Genomic DNA, 14032 nt, shown 5'->3' with positions numbered 1-14032 from the left:
TTTTGTTCTTCTGAGTATATGTAAAAAAAAAAAACATGGTGCACTGATGTAGAGACACACAAACCGAAAGACAAATCCATACGACGACATGTCATTATTGAAGAAAAAAAACCACACAACAGTAAGTGCAGTGTTTAGACGTTGGCTGCCTCCCCAGACGTGTATCCTGTTACATTTTTGCGTTGAGCTCCTTCTCGGTTCTCGCATCATCTTAACAGCTGAACGTCCCGTGTGTTCAATCTCTTGCTAACAGTAACTGTGCAGTGACAGAACACTGGTGTCACTGATGTCAAGAGCAGTAATAAACCAATAAGTACCCACTTACTGCATGCATTGTTAAAACTCAGCAGCAGACGTCTCAGGTCAGCACAGATGTTCATGTCACGTACAGCCAATGCTACTGAAACCACACTAATCCACTCACTCACTCCGCTGTGTGTCCACTTGTTCTCACCCACGTTCACTTTTTATGGCACTTTGATGGTTGTGTTTTGATATTTGAATTAAGTAGACGCAATTTAAAAAAAAAACAGTATTGTGTGTTAAAGAAAAGGTATTTACGCATTTATTGATACAGTTATAAGAAAAAAAATATTTTTTTTTAGTTAAATAGTATTTTTGTTCTTGACAGAAGCCTTTTTCCCTGGTTGTGTAGTAAAAATATGTGGCATGGAAAATGCAGTACGTTTGTTATGATGTCCACTTGATTTGTTTTCCCCATTCAAACCTGAGGAGGTGCTGATAAGACTGCAGTAGAGAAACCAAAATACAATCCAGATTTTTTTTCCTTATTGTTCCACAGGACAACTAACGTGACCTGCCATATCATCATGTGCTTCCTGTCAGTTTTCAAAACAGCTCTCCCCCATTAATTATAAATTATGGGCTTGTGCAATATTATACTGTGGTAGTTTTGATAACAATGAATACAATTCAAGGACCTTTTTAAAAATGCATGAGCAGTGTTGTCGGGAGGCTGAGGATGAACAATGGTATCAAAGATTTTACAATATGTGTAAATTCCCTGGGCCGTAACCATCGTTAGCCGCGTGTGCGTTATTGAGAAAAAAAAACAAAAAAAACTTGACACCGTCTGAGTTTACTGATGACTTGGACTTGCCAGATTTTGTAGACGTTTTGTTGGCCTAGTGTAAAAGTTTTCTTCAAACGATTAGAAGACAGATGTTGTTGGTGTGTTTATATGGTAATAAAAGTTTGTTTCCTCGTGCTATTTTGATTTTTCACCTCCACTTTTGGAGGTTTAAATTTTTTTTTAACTTTAATCCCTGTGTTGTGTTTCTGAGATTATTCCTTTCTGTTTGATATTGTATCTTAATAAATAAACAAATCATTTAAAAAAGGGGGTTAAGAACTGGTTTGAATTGACGAACAGAATTGGACGCATATGAAATGTTGGGTTTATAAAATTAGTCATACTGCAGAATTCACCGGAGCTGTTTTCCATTTAAAAAGGTTGAAGATCAAAAGATCCAAAGCACTGAGTGTCATTTTGCCTCTTTAGCATTTCAACACCCCAGGGGCTTAATCACCCCCTCTTTATACAACCACACAATCTTCTGAAGGTGTCTTCACCCGAGGAGGCCACATCCTCTTCTGGGTCTCATTAGAGTCTGTGCAGGTCATAATAATAATGGGGAAATGTGTCTGCGAGGCTCAAGTACCAGGTCTTCTAAGAACGTATTTATATTTGACTCTGAGGAGGTGAAACTTCGTCCTTCAGCATTTTCACTGGGTTGAAAATGCTGTTGTTCCATTTTTATGTGTTACAATTAGTAAATACCAGCTAATTATCCTGTAAGTCAGCCCTCCATGGATCATATATTTGCCTTTAACCGCCGCCCAGTGTAAAAAGCAGCTGTTTTTGCACAGTGATGCTGGCAGTCACAGAGTTCACCACCTAATGACTGCTTTCTCCCTTGTTCCCTTCTAATAAAAGTCACTGCAGCTTTGTTCTCTGCTGACAGGCTGGAGTGTGTAGAGACATTAGGAAAGGCTTTGTTTGCTACGACTCGTTCTCGTTTTGAGGTCCTTTATCAAAGATCTAAAAGTTTTGGAGTTTGGTTCCTGTTACTAGGACGCCGCTCCTCTACATGTGGACCTCAGATGTTGCAGCTGAGCATCTCTGTCCTCCAAATACATCTCCTTTAATGTCTGGGCCACAGCCCATTGTTTGTCAAGCATTTTGACACACTTGTTCCGTTAAATGGGAAATATTATTTGGTACTCTGGACTGTCTGCCTGAAGGTCTTTGAGTGAGTGACTTGAGTCGATGTTTTGTAATCTGCAAAAGTCTGGAATAGTGCCTCAAACAAGGCCTTCTGACTCCAGCCGCTCTTATTTAGCACAGCGCTAAATGAACAGAGCTTTATTATGTTAACACTGGAGGCACTGGTTTGTGGTTGTTAGTGTACATATGAAAATCACAGTAAATCTCCTCTGACAAACATCCTGGTTCATTCTTTGCTCTGGACTTTCCTCTTTAGCTTCTTCTTGTTTTAGTCTGACTCTGGTTCAAACATAGTTTGACCAAAGTTTGTTTTCTCGTGTCCTATCTGTTTACCATACCTGCCACAATGGCATACACTACCTTAGAGTGCATGTAACAAAAGATAGACACTTGATTGTGTATTCACCTAAATCTGCAAAATTACTGAAAGGCATTCTCTCAAACGCTCAGTTCTACTTTTTTTTTTTGACCAGTGCGTGTTACTAACATTTATGCCTCCTTTACACCCCGTATCTTCTCGAGCTTCTCTTCCCTAATTTGTTGTCATCCCAAGTGCACTAAAGGCCTCAGGGAGTGGTTTAAATTAGGTGACACAAAACAAGCTTGAGGGAGTTGGTCTTAAAATTCTTAGGTATTGTAACAGAGGGTTGTGTTGGGTAAGTTTGTGGAAATACCTAAAGAAGGAAGAGTCGAGATTTTCTTCTGACTGCTGTCACTGCAGCCTCAACCTGGAATGGGGAATATTCTCTCTGGCTCCTGTCTTCCTCCTTGATGTTGCTAACAGTTTGGATTTCTCAGAATCACCTCGTTCTAATGCCTGTTGGCTAATTTTTTTGGAACTTGATTCTGACCATTCATCAGTTCCATTCTGCTCTGCTGTTTTTACTCTGCCTTCCTTGTGTGACAGCTGGCCAGGGTAGACTGCAGGCATCAGGCCAAAGAGGGCAGGAAACTGGAGACACCACAGTTGGTTCAAACAGGAAGAATCTACTCCTGAAAACAACTGCTATTTTGCACCAACACAAACAACAGCTCCATAGACTTCATCCCAACGACAGGGGAACGTGTATCATTTCTGCCCCGGTGTATGTGGCAGAAACCCTCGGTTCGACAAGTGATGAGCGCCTTTGAAATAGTGTTGTTTACAGCTCTACATTTTATTTGACATTTTGTGTGTTTAGTCAGGACTTAAATTGTATGTGTGAGTTACAAAATGATGGGGAATCGTGATGTTTATTTGTCATTACAGCTCATTTTTTACCCTGCTTCTTTTAATCTCACAGTCCCAGTCGGCCTGCGTCCTGCACTTCTCTCTGTCCATGCTCTTTTATTGAAGCGCTCGTCTGTAATCCTTACACTCTCTCACTCTCTCACACACACCTTTCGTGACCAGCCTTCACTTTAAAATAGTCTTTGCTAATGACAGTGTGTGTGTGTGTGTGTGTGTATGGTCACAGTCAGCTGCCTGCCACTTCAGACGTAGCGTGCACACATTCAAACACACTCACTCATCTCTTCCTCTTTCATCTCTCCTGTTTGGACTCCAGTGGGATGAGCTCTCCTCACCTCTCTGGACGTAAATGTGGCTGACTCGCAGAAATGACTCCCCTCCATCGCTGCGGTTCACACGGGCTGCTGGTATTTGGTGCCCGAGGCCAAAACCTTTCATCTGAGGATTTGCGAAGAGCAACCGATCTGGTCTCTTCAAACAACCTGGGAGATAATGGTCTGGACACACAGGGAGGGGAAGTGACCGTCCTCCCGGCTCAGAGTGGGGGCTGCAGCTGCAGGGACTCTGTGACACTCAGAGAACCACTCTGCTAATGCTAATTTTATTTAGTGATTAAACCAATTTCATGCTCGGTGGACATTTAGCAGTCTGTGGGCCCACTTTCTTTCCAGACCAGAATAACATCTTCATTCTTCCCATGGTACTTTATGATCCACACAGGACGCAGCCTTGAAACTGTAATGGTTCCTTTTCTTTGCTACGGTGGCCTTGGTGGGTTAATGTTTAGGCTGTGGTTGATTTATTAGTCATCTCACCCACTTCATCACCTTGAGTCAGGTCAAAGTCAATGTTTATGTCAATTCTACCATATGGACGGGGCAGACAGAGTATTGAACTTGTGATGCTGTAGGAGACACAGTCTCCATATGTGGCCCAGTCGATTGACTCCAGCCCCTCCGAGGATAAATGTATTGATAGTTTTAATTAATTGTGTCCTGGACATGTAATGGTGGTATTTACATATATATTAAAAAAACACGAGTCGACCTTTATATGTTAGCTGATCACTTCCCTCTCCAGCCAGACCTTCTTCTTTCTTCTTTGAGGTTTATAACGCCAGCTTTGCATCCTTAAGTTGCTTTACCGCCACCTACTGGTTTTATTTAACAAATGCAATCGTAGTGGAAAAATAATACAGATAAAGGTCAAAGGTTTATAAAATATGTCTGAGCAGTTTATTCACAACGAAAGCTTAAATGGTGGCGTGGACTGTGTCAATGCATCCATGTTTTGTCATTTGTCCAGGACTAGATTAGTAAGAATGTTGTCTTCAGAGAGTTGTATGACGTGAATTAAGCAAAGTAAGAGACGGGAGGAATAAAGAGAGAAGAAGAAATGAAGACCAGACCCTGAGTGAAGGGAAACCACAGCTGATGACATGTTGGTCCAGATATTGTTTCCCTGCCACTGGGCTGAGTGTGTGTTTGTGTAGTGATTTGTTTAAACCTACTTAAAACCATTTCTGGCATCGTTTGTGTTTTTGATTTTTTTTTTTTTTTCCATGGACCAGTCGTCCTATAAAGTCTGCAGAATAAATCCTGGTGTTTGAGAATACCATGAAGATGTGAATTTTAACCTGGTTAACTAGTTATGGTTGTGGTGTAAGGATACAGATTAAACAATAGTTCTAGTTACAGAATATGTGAGAATAACTAGGTTAGGGTTAGAGTAAGGATTGAGATTAAACATATTTTGGTTTGAGTCAGTGTAACAGCTGAGGGGACGCAGGGTATTTGTGTAAAGTCTTCACAAATCACAAAAGGACGTGTGTTTGTTTGACTGCCTCGAAGTGACCTTCATGTAGCTGGACTGTCTGAAGGTCACGGGGGTTTAAGCTGAGGTCGTAGTTCTGTAGCCACAGAAATTCAGAGAATTGTTGAATTTATTTTTTTTTTAGTGAAGATGTTTTTGCTCCTATTGTTTCAGCCACATTCACAAAGCTGCTCCGTCCTTCACTCTGGTCCATACGGAGCATTTTAAGAACCCGTGGATCCTTTGACACAAATCGCTTCTGACATTTACGTTTCGCGAAGGATGAAGAAAGGAGATGTTAACGATGGAGTTTGCACAGCTGCTAGACTTTTTCAAAACACAGCACAGCTTGGTGCTGATGTCGCCCTGCTTCGCCCTTACCTTTTTCTAAAGATGACAAATTACTACAGTACTAATGACTCTGAGTCACTGTAGCCTTTTATTTACTGTCTATAGATTTCTTCTCTGTGGCTCATCCAGAAGACAAATCATTCAGTTCTTTAAAAAAATGTCTGATTTATTTTCTCAACTGGGTCAAGAATTTGAGGATAGAATATATTTTATTCATGATTTGAAGTCATTTATGCTCTACAAACACGCATTCTCTAAATGTACGTCAAACCCATAGATTGCGTTCCAGTCCCTAAAGATTACGTCATAGCAGGTTTCACCATCCTTCTGTAAACATTCCTTCTACTCTGACTGTTATCGTTGTGTCACACACAACCCCTGACACTTATCTCCACCCACTCCGCCCAAAGTTGAATGTTTTAATGGAATGACTTGACATCTGTTAACTATAAAATAGAGAGAGTATGGGCAGAAATGTCCGCTGTATGATGAACTTCATCGTCACATCAGGCTGACTCCACACTCACATCAGTAGGTGGTTTTACATGTTGTCTTATGGCTGAATGGTAAAAAAGTGTTACATAAACAGACCGTGCGATGGCACTGGCTGACCTTCAGTTTTTACCACAAGTAACGCAATTTACGATGAAAACCACAACCTCCAAATTGTCTTTTCCATTAATTTTCTCCTCAAAATTCTCTTCTGCCACCACAGCAGCTACCATACTGCCCCACTCGATTGAATTAGTGGTGTTCTTGGGTTTCCGTGAAGTCAGCTTGGGTGTCAGTCAAGACAGAAGAAAAACACGAGTGACTTTAGAGCAGCAGACTGCAGAGGAAATGTGTTGCACGTAGGATAACTCACAAACCTAGCAGCTCTGTGCCTCTTCAGTGTTATGACAGGCCGACACACGGTAATGCCTTGCCGATGACTGCGTGCCATGTGTCAGGAGGGCAGCTTCCATCTGCGCTGTGATGATCGGCCATCACTCAGATATCTGGGTGGTGGCGCAGGAGCGCCACATTCCCCGAGGCCCCAGCGGAACATTGGAATTGCTCTTCAATTGTCCTCCACCACAACTGCTATGTTTTCAGTTCGTGACTGAAATACGAGTTTGTGGCACTTTGTACTGTGCAACTCCAGGCTGTGGCAAAACAAAGAGCTGTTGGATATTTGCTTTGTCAGCCACAACATACCAGGGTCACATAAGCTGCTGCTGCTGCTGCTCTTCAGGGACGATGGTGATATTATTATTTTGGCTATAAAATGAATAATTTAAAAATGTTCTGTTTCTCAAATATATCTTAAACTCCAGGTAAAAAAGACCCAACAAGGTGGGGTTTTATTATCCAAACATAAACTGCTGTTAACTACACCTGGGTTGTTAATGTTTATACTTTTTCCTACGTCGTTACTCGCACTCAAACTGCGTACATAGTGTGGGTTTTGGGGGAAAAAAATCTGCAAAGCTAGAAACATAAAACTGGAGCTTGTTGAAATTGTATATTTTTACTTTGGATAAACAGTGCCGGCCCTGGTCTGTACAGATATAGCAGTTCCTCTGTGTTATAATGAAGCCATAATTGTCTGTTTTGGTTCAAAAGTTGAGAGGTGAAGACCACACGTTGGCTCAAAGTGCAGTTTTAGTGGGAAAGGATGAGGTCGTGAAAGAGGTCAGGTGGGTTGAAATGACCCCCATCAATTTGAAGTGAATGCTAGGTGAAGTGATGCGAGTAGCTGTCAGGTTCCATCTGTGCACAAGATGTGGAGGGGTTTTTCCTAGCCTTTATTATTTTTTATCAATATTTATTTTACAATTAGTCCTTTTTATGTAGCTATAGAATTAGCATCTTTAATATTGATCTTCCTAATGCAGTTTTCTCACAAATGATCTTATACGTCCAAAGTATTTTTCTCTCTCATAAACCCTGGGACCCAAACTCAAATTCTGTCTGGATCCTGTTATTTAAGCAGCACTTTGACTTTTACTAATGCTGGTTAAAAACCCCTATATTTTAGGCTTTGTGATATAAATGACACTTTGTAATTGTTTCTTTAAGGACTGTACAAAAACTGTGCAAGCTCCACTTTGCACAGTGCTTTTTATTTCTTTATCTATTCTGGTGATTGGGAAATGACAGTAGAAATGACAGTAGGCAGAGATTTTTCCTTGTGGGGGTCAAAAAAAAAAAAAAATCCCATCGAAGCAAACACCCCCTGCATTGAGTTTTCCAGGGCAAACTTCCTAGAATTTCCCCTGTTGTCAGGAATAATCTGTAAATAATCACAGATTCTTCTCAGTGTTGCTGGTTTGAGGCACACTTTTACACAGAGTAGCTTTACTTCTAGTACAAGAACGGTTGTTAAACCTTCTAAAAAATGCAGTAATATATAGCATTAGTATATGTGGTAAATATGCTTAAAACTCTATTTACAAGGAGAAGTTACACGTCAGCCTGATATAGTTGTTAAATATGAATTAATTCAGACATTATTTGGCATATTTGGTACAAGTGTCCACTGTCTTTCATTCCATTTCAGATGAGCTTTGCCTCCAAGGACTTCGAGGCACAAAACTGATGTTAGTGTTTCTCTATAAATGGTCAGTCGTCATTAAGTCAATAATAGTAGCATGGTGGTTTTTAAGACAATACCACCTTAGAGTTCAAAGGTCATGTACATTAAGCAGTGGGGTCAACATAAAGAATTCCTGAAATCTTTTTATTATTAAAATAACTGAGGATAGGGACTTTTTGTTTTTTAACACACCGGTCTGCTAGACAGAAACCTGACCTATGAAGTTTTTAGTGTTTTAATGCTTTTGTTCCAACTTTTCAGTTGCAGAAATCGATTTTGAAATGCATTTTCCTTTGTCCCTGGACACTTTTGTTTGTTGTAGTGCATTTATACACACACGTTCACGCAGTGTTTTGCTGGTTTGTAGTCCATAAATTAATAATCCGTTAATACTAAACATTGCCACAACTGGTCTTTCTCAACTGTGTGCAGCATGCGCGGCCGTGACGTCACAGTGGGTTCTCCTCCGGTCACCTCAGCGGGAAGCCTCCATTCGTGACGTCGCCGCCGCTCGCCCGCTATCGCCGTACGCTCCAGTAGGGAAGAGACAGCGGAGGATGAAGACACGGAGTGAGGACACGCTGCGTGGACACGATCGTCTCATCTGTGAGTCTTTTTTTAATTTTAATTTTAAGAAACTTTTATTATCGCCGTTTAAAACCTTTTTGTTGTTAAAGGCATCACGATCTTTATTTTTACGGGCAGTTAAAAGAGCAACAAAAGCTCTTCGTCAGAAAAGAAACTGAGTTTAAGACGTGCACAGCTGACGTCAAAAGATGAAGATAAACAACGTGTGTATGGATGATTGTTTTTATAATATATATAAATACGTGTAATGTTTAATCTTTTGGGGGATTTTAATGGATCATAATATGTATTTTTGTACATTATATTTCTGTTGACAACGCCTGGTTGAATATGTTAATTTTTTTTGTTTGCATAATTAATTAATTCATCAATTTTTCACGTCATTTGCATCGTTTTACTATTTGTATATTTGTAGGCATGTATTTGTCTTCCTGTACTGTTTTTCACACAGAGTAACTTTACATATTAAGTTAACCTAATATGTATAATAACGCGTGTTAGTGCCTGTTTACTGGACTGATCACGTCAGGCTCAGATCGATGGTGCGGGCATCGCTGATAGAGTCTGTCTGTGTTTATTGATCCATTAATCAGACTGATAACCATTTAAATTTAGTCTTAGAGTTAACCAGTGTCACGGCTCAGTCATTAGTGGACGGGGACTTAACTCTGTGTCTGGTATTTATGACCGTCTTCAGACAAGGGGGAGTCTTTTTTTTTTCTTTTTTTTCCTTTTTCTCAGAACTGTATTTGTTGTTTCTAACAGAGGACAACGTCATGCTCAGTCTACTGCGCCCCCTACTGGTGATTTCCTGCTGGTGCCTGCTGCTGCCCAGCTGTCAGAGCAGGATCAGCAGGTACAACAATGGTTTCCACTACCAGGATATCAGCAACGGCAACGGCAATGGAGAGAGTAGGTTATAACTCCTTCTCCTCCTCCTCTTCCTCCTCCTCCTCCTCCTCCTCCTCCTCCTCCTCTTCCTCCTCTTCCTTTGTGTCTCCTGGACATATGTCAGTGACACGCAACGCCTGTGTATATGATAACACAGCTGGCAGGAAGTCACCTGGAAGTGCAGGAAGGACAACTATAATTCATGAAGCCCAAACAGTCAGCAGGTCATGAAAACAAACTCTACCTCTGTTTGATGTGGCTTTCTGTTTTCATGGGCCCTGAAAATGCGTGCGTCCATGTGCGTGTGCGTGCGTGTGTACTTTGAGCTTTTTTTTAACCTTAGATTTAACCTTAGATGAGAATGGCACACTTTAAAAAGACATTTTTACAAGTGACTTTTTATAAATATGCTGACTATATAAATTCTTATGATTTTAAAAATACAATTCTGTTTGGGTGGATGTACATTTTTATACAACCTATTCAAAATCATCTATATCTATCTATCTTTGACTAGTACTGCAACTTAAACCACAGTCACATATATATACATATATATATATATATATATATATATATGTATATGTATATATATATATATATATGTATATGTATATATATATATATATATATATATAGGTATATATATATTATTCTGTGAGTGCAAGTATAGTGCTGCCTCAGGGTAGACATATTTAGTAGTGGACAGACACACCCACTAGGTGGCAGTATTACGCCTCAGAGTTTTCTTCTAAAGCCCCCCCTTCAAAAAAGACATTGGGGCAGAGGCGTTCAGCGGGGCGTTTATCTTACTTGCTTGAGATTGTTGAAATTTGTGAGTATTTTTTTAAATCTTGTATCAAAAATCAAGGGCTCTGTATTAGTGGTTTAGTGTGAACAGTGAAGATCTCACGTTCAGAGAGAATCTGTTACTTGTTCCTTTGAACAAAAAAACGGTTTTGAAATATAGAAGTAGAATTATTACATTGAAATAATGGTTGTATTTTGTAATAATATATAATTGTCTCTGAAAATTACATTAATAACAGATGAATAAAAAGCCTTTCAGGTTTGCTTCAGAGCATGTGAGTCAGTTTAACCACACCTCCATTGGTTTATTACTGTTGTCTTTTACAGTCTATTTCAATGGGATTCGCCTCCATGTGGAATCCCCGCAGCATTCAGTGTCTGCCACAAGAGGGAGCAGTGTGACCCTGCCTTGTCACTACCACTATGAACCTGAGATTGACAAACCACGCAAGACTAGGATCAAATGGTCCTGGGTACCGGCCAACACCGTTGCTGCACTTCCTTCCCCTGACGTCCTGGCCAGGGAAACAGAGGTCATGGTGGCAATGGGCAACCGTCAACGCAGCTATGGCAACTTCAGGGGCCGTGTTCGTCTGAGACGTTCAGTACCAGGAGACCTGTCTCTGGTGATCAATGAGCTGCAGCTCAATGACACGGGGAGGTATCGGTGTGAGGTGATTGATGGCCTGGAGGATGAGAGTGTGGTTGTGGAGCTGGAGCTGAGAGGTGAGACTCCTGTGATTGAGGAGGACCTGAGTTGTTAGGTGAAGGACACCAGGTTAATTAGTTCCCCGTACATGGAAACGTGCGACATCCCACGTGTTGTAACTGAGACTCAGCCCTCAGGTTTAACCTCAGTGAGCTCATGTTTCTGCTACACTGTGTTTTCAGTCTTTACATTCTGTGAAACAACAAACACCTTCGTCCTTCAGTATTTTTTCAACAACAAACACCTTCGTCCTTCAGCATTTTTTCAAAGGGACCTCTTGTTCACAACAAACACCTTCGTCCTTCAGCATTCAGCACAAGGGACTTCTTGTTTGGCCAAAGTTCAGCCTCAACACTCTTACAGTGTCACCAGGCAGAGTTGTGTTCAGGGGTGTGTGCGGTACATGCCTGCGGGTGACCTTTGGGGGTCGCACACTGCACAATCTTTCAACAGGTGGAGCAGCAGGCCACGAAAACACGTCCGATCCCATGTGTGAACAGTGAAATCAGTGCAGTCTGATTTATTACACGTCCCACATGTTGACTGCTGAGTGTTGATTTAAACAGTGTTACGTAGGTTAAGGTGTTGTAGCTGCATTTACACCGTCCTGCTTCCTGATTGGCTAGAGGGGGCTTTCATAATGGCTATAAAGTCAGATTTCCGGCCTTCAGAAATAACATTTGCTATATCATTTCAGAACTGATATTTCGTTTATTAGAATTATATAAAATTCTCATGTCTTTGAATGATAATAAAATGTATTTTACTTCTCTTCATGTGCAGGCGTGGTGTTTCCCTACCACTCTCAGAAAGGTCGTTACCACTTCAACTTCTTTGGGGCCCAACAAGCGTGCCAGGACCAGGACGCCACCCTGGCCACGTTCGAGCAGCTCTTCTCAGCATGGGAGGAGGGACTGGACTGGTGTAATGCAGGCTGGTTAGCAGATGGTACGGTGCAGTATCCGATCACAGTTCCTCGGGAGGGCTGCGGGGGCATAGAACTGGCCCCCGGTCTGCGTAGCTATGGTCAGCGCCATAGGTTCCTCCACACCTACGATGCTTTCTGCTTCTCGGCCTCGATCAAAGGTCAGTCAGATGACACACTCGAAGACAGAATAAAAATGACATTTGAATGAACAATGTTTGTCTCCTACTTCAGGGAGCGTGTACTTCTTGAAGCATCCGACCAAGCTCAACTTCACAGAGGCCGCCCAGGCCTGTGTCTCTGATGGAGGTCAGATCGCCAGAGTGGGTCAGCTGTATGCTGCCTGGAGGCTGCTGGGCTTTGACCGCTGTGATGCCGGTTGGTTGGCTGATGGTAGTGTCCGTTATCCTATCACAAAACCCCGGGCCAACTGCGGTCCAATGGAACCAGGAGTGCGTAGTTTCGGGTTCCCCCCTCTGTCTCTGAAGTCTGGTGTCTACTGCTATCGGCAGATCGATAGAAACAACACAGGAAAAACCATCTGAACACACACTGTGTTAAAGCTGAAATACCTGAGGCCAGGTTGGTAATTGTTCAAACGTAGACTGTAGAGAAGAACTGGACGAAGCAGCTCTATTCCAAATATGGAGCAGTAGGTAGAAAGGAACTCTAGTAGGGAACCACTAGGGGGCGACACCACAAAAGATCTTCATTTGATTCACAGCTAATAAGACAGTCCGTCCACTTGTCAAAAAAAATTAAGGAGTAGCACAGTTATTCACCTGGACTTTTATCCCAGTAAAAACCACTGACTCCATTTTGTCTGCTCACAGTAACTGATCAAATGGAACACAGTGTTCAGTGAAAAACCATCAACTAATTAAGTCATAAATTCTGATTATTTTATATCCATCAATCCAAAATTACCACTACTACCACTACTACTACTACTACTAGTACTACTACTACTACTACAGCCATAGTGTCCACAACTGGAAAAGATTCCCACTAGGACCAAAGTCAACAGATCATCTTCGCCATCAGTGCTGCTTTAGTTTCTATGGTGACAGTTATGTATAAGATTAAATTGAGCCACTTGTCTTTTTGTTTTGTTTTTTGCAGCTAATGTGAAGTTTGAGAAATTTTGATTTTGACTTTACCACTTTGTAATTCTCAGATCATTCTTTGCACACTCAGGGAAGATCTTTTAAAAAAAGGAAAACAAAAACTCTCCACAGTCACAATAATCCACACTGTTCTCCTTCATGTTCTCCTCGCCTGGGCACAACGTCACCTGCTGGTTGAGAGAATGAAGGTCGCATTATTTATATGTAAAATGTATTTCCCTGTTCAACGTTCACACTCATCATCCCTAACGATTATCACAGCCCCGTGTCCTAACTTTAACCAGTTTTTAACTTTAAAATATTTGCATTCGGGTTATAAAGTAAAATGTATCTCATTTTAATATATTTGAAGTTATTGAACAACATTATAAAACCGCGTGTAATTCCATTTACTGTTCCTTTTGTTTACATGTATTGTGAAGAAGAAATTGTGATTCCTGACACTTGTGTCATTTTTGCCATATGCTGTATGTCAACATGTTTGTACTATTTTCTACAAATAAACACAACAGAAAACCAAACCTGATGTGTTTGTGGAGGACTGAAAAGATCTTATAATCAGGAATTATCCTGATGAATTATCACTTTGGCAGCGTTTGTTTGTCTGACTGAAGCTTCCACTCAGGTAGTCCTGACTGAATATCTCATTCATTGTTACCATTCAACAAAGAATGCACCGTTGAATGACACTTTCAACTCCTGTTTGTCTTCGCCCCTTGCAGAACCTGAACCGGAACGTGACGGATGATGACCTCGCCGCTC

The 14032-nt window shown here is 41.2% G+C and overlaps 1 protein-coding gene and 1 long non-coding RNA gene across 2 annotated transcripts; one reads left to right on the top strand and one right to left on the bottom strand.

Moving 5' to 3' along the window:
- Positions 1-7563: 7563 nt before the first annotated feature.
- On the top strand, positions 7564-12902 carry hapln3 (hyaluronan and proteoglycan link protein 3). The gene is made up of 5 exons (XM_008311472.3): positions 7564-8826; positions 9574-9720; positions 10837-11235; positions 12002-12304; positions 12378-12902. Exons 2-5 carry the CDS (start codon positions 9585-9587, stop codon positions 12686-12688), a joined length of 1149 nt encoding a protein of 382 aa, XP_008309694.1. The 5' UTR covers positions 7564-8826; positions 9574-9584; the 3' UTR covers positions 12689-12902.
- On the bottom strand, positions 11229-12005 carry LOC112487128 (uncharacterized). Its single transcript, XR_003049924.1, has 3 exons — positions 11543-12005; positions 11463-11492; positions 11229-11428 (listed from the first exon to the last, which is right to left on the bottom strand). It is a non-coding gene; the product is annotated as an uncharacterized LOC112487128 (long non-coding RNA).
- Positions 12903-14032: the final 1130 nt, after the last annotated feature.

The sequence above is a fragment of the Cynoglossus semilaevis genome, chromosome 6 (genome assembly GCF_000523025.1).
Source record: "Cynoglossus semilaevis isolate Cse_v1.0 chromosome 6, Cse_v1.0, whole genome shotgun sequence".
Classification (NCBI taxonomy): domain Eukaryota; kingdom Metazoa; phylum Chordata; class Actinopteri; order Pleuronectiformes; family Cynoglossidae; genus Cynoglossus; species Cynoglossus semilaevis.
This window is presented reverse-complemented; position numbering and strand designations above follow the sequence as displayed.

Bases quoted from the DNA above. Each gene is read 5' to 3' on its own strand.
- hapln3 (XM_008311472.3), top strand. From the start codon at position 9,585: ATGCTCAGTCTACTGCGCCCCCTACTGGTGATTTCCTGCTGGTGCCTG. The intron at 9,721-10,836 runs GTAGGTTATAAC...TGTCTTTTACAG, and splicing joins CGGCAACGGCAATGGAGAGA to TCTATTTCAATGGGATTCGC. The intron at 11,236-12,001 runs GTGAGACTCCTG...CTTCATGTGCAG, and splicing joins TGTGGAGCTGGAGCTGAGAG to GCGTGGTGTTTCCCTACCAC.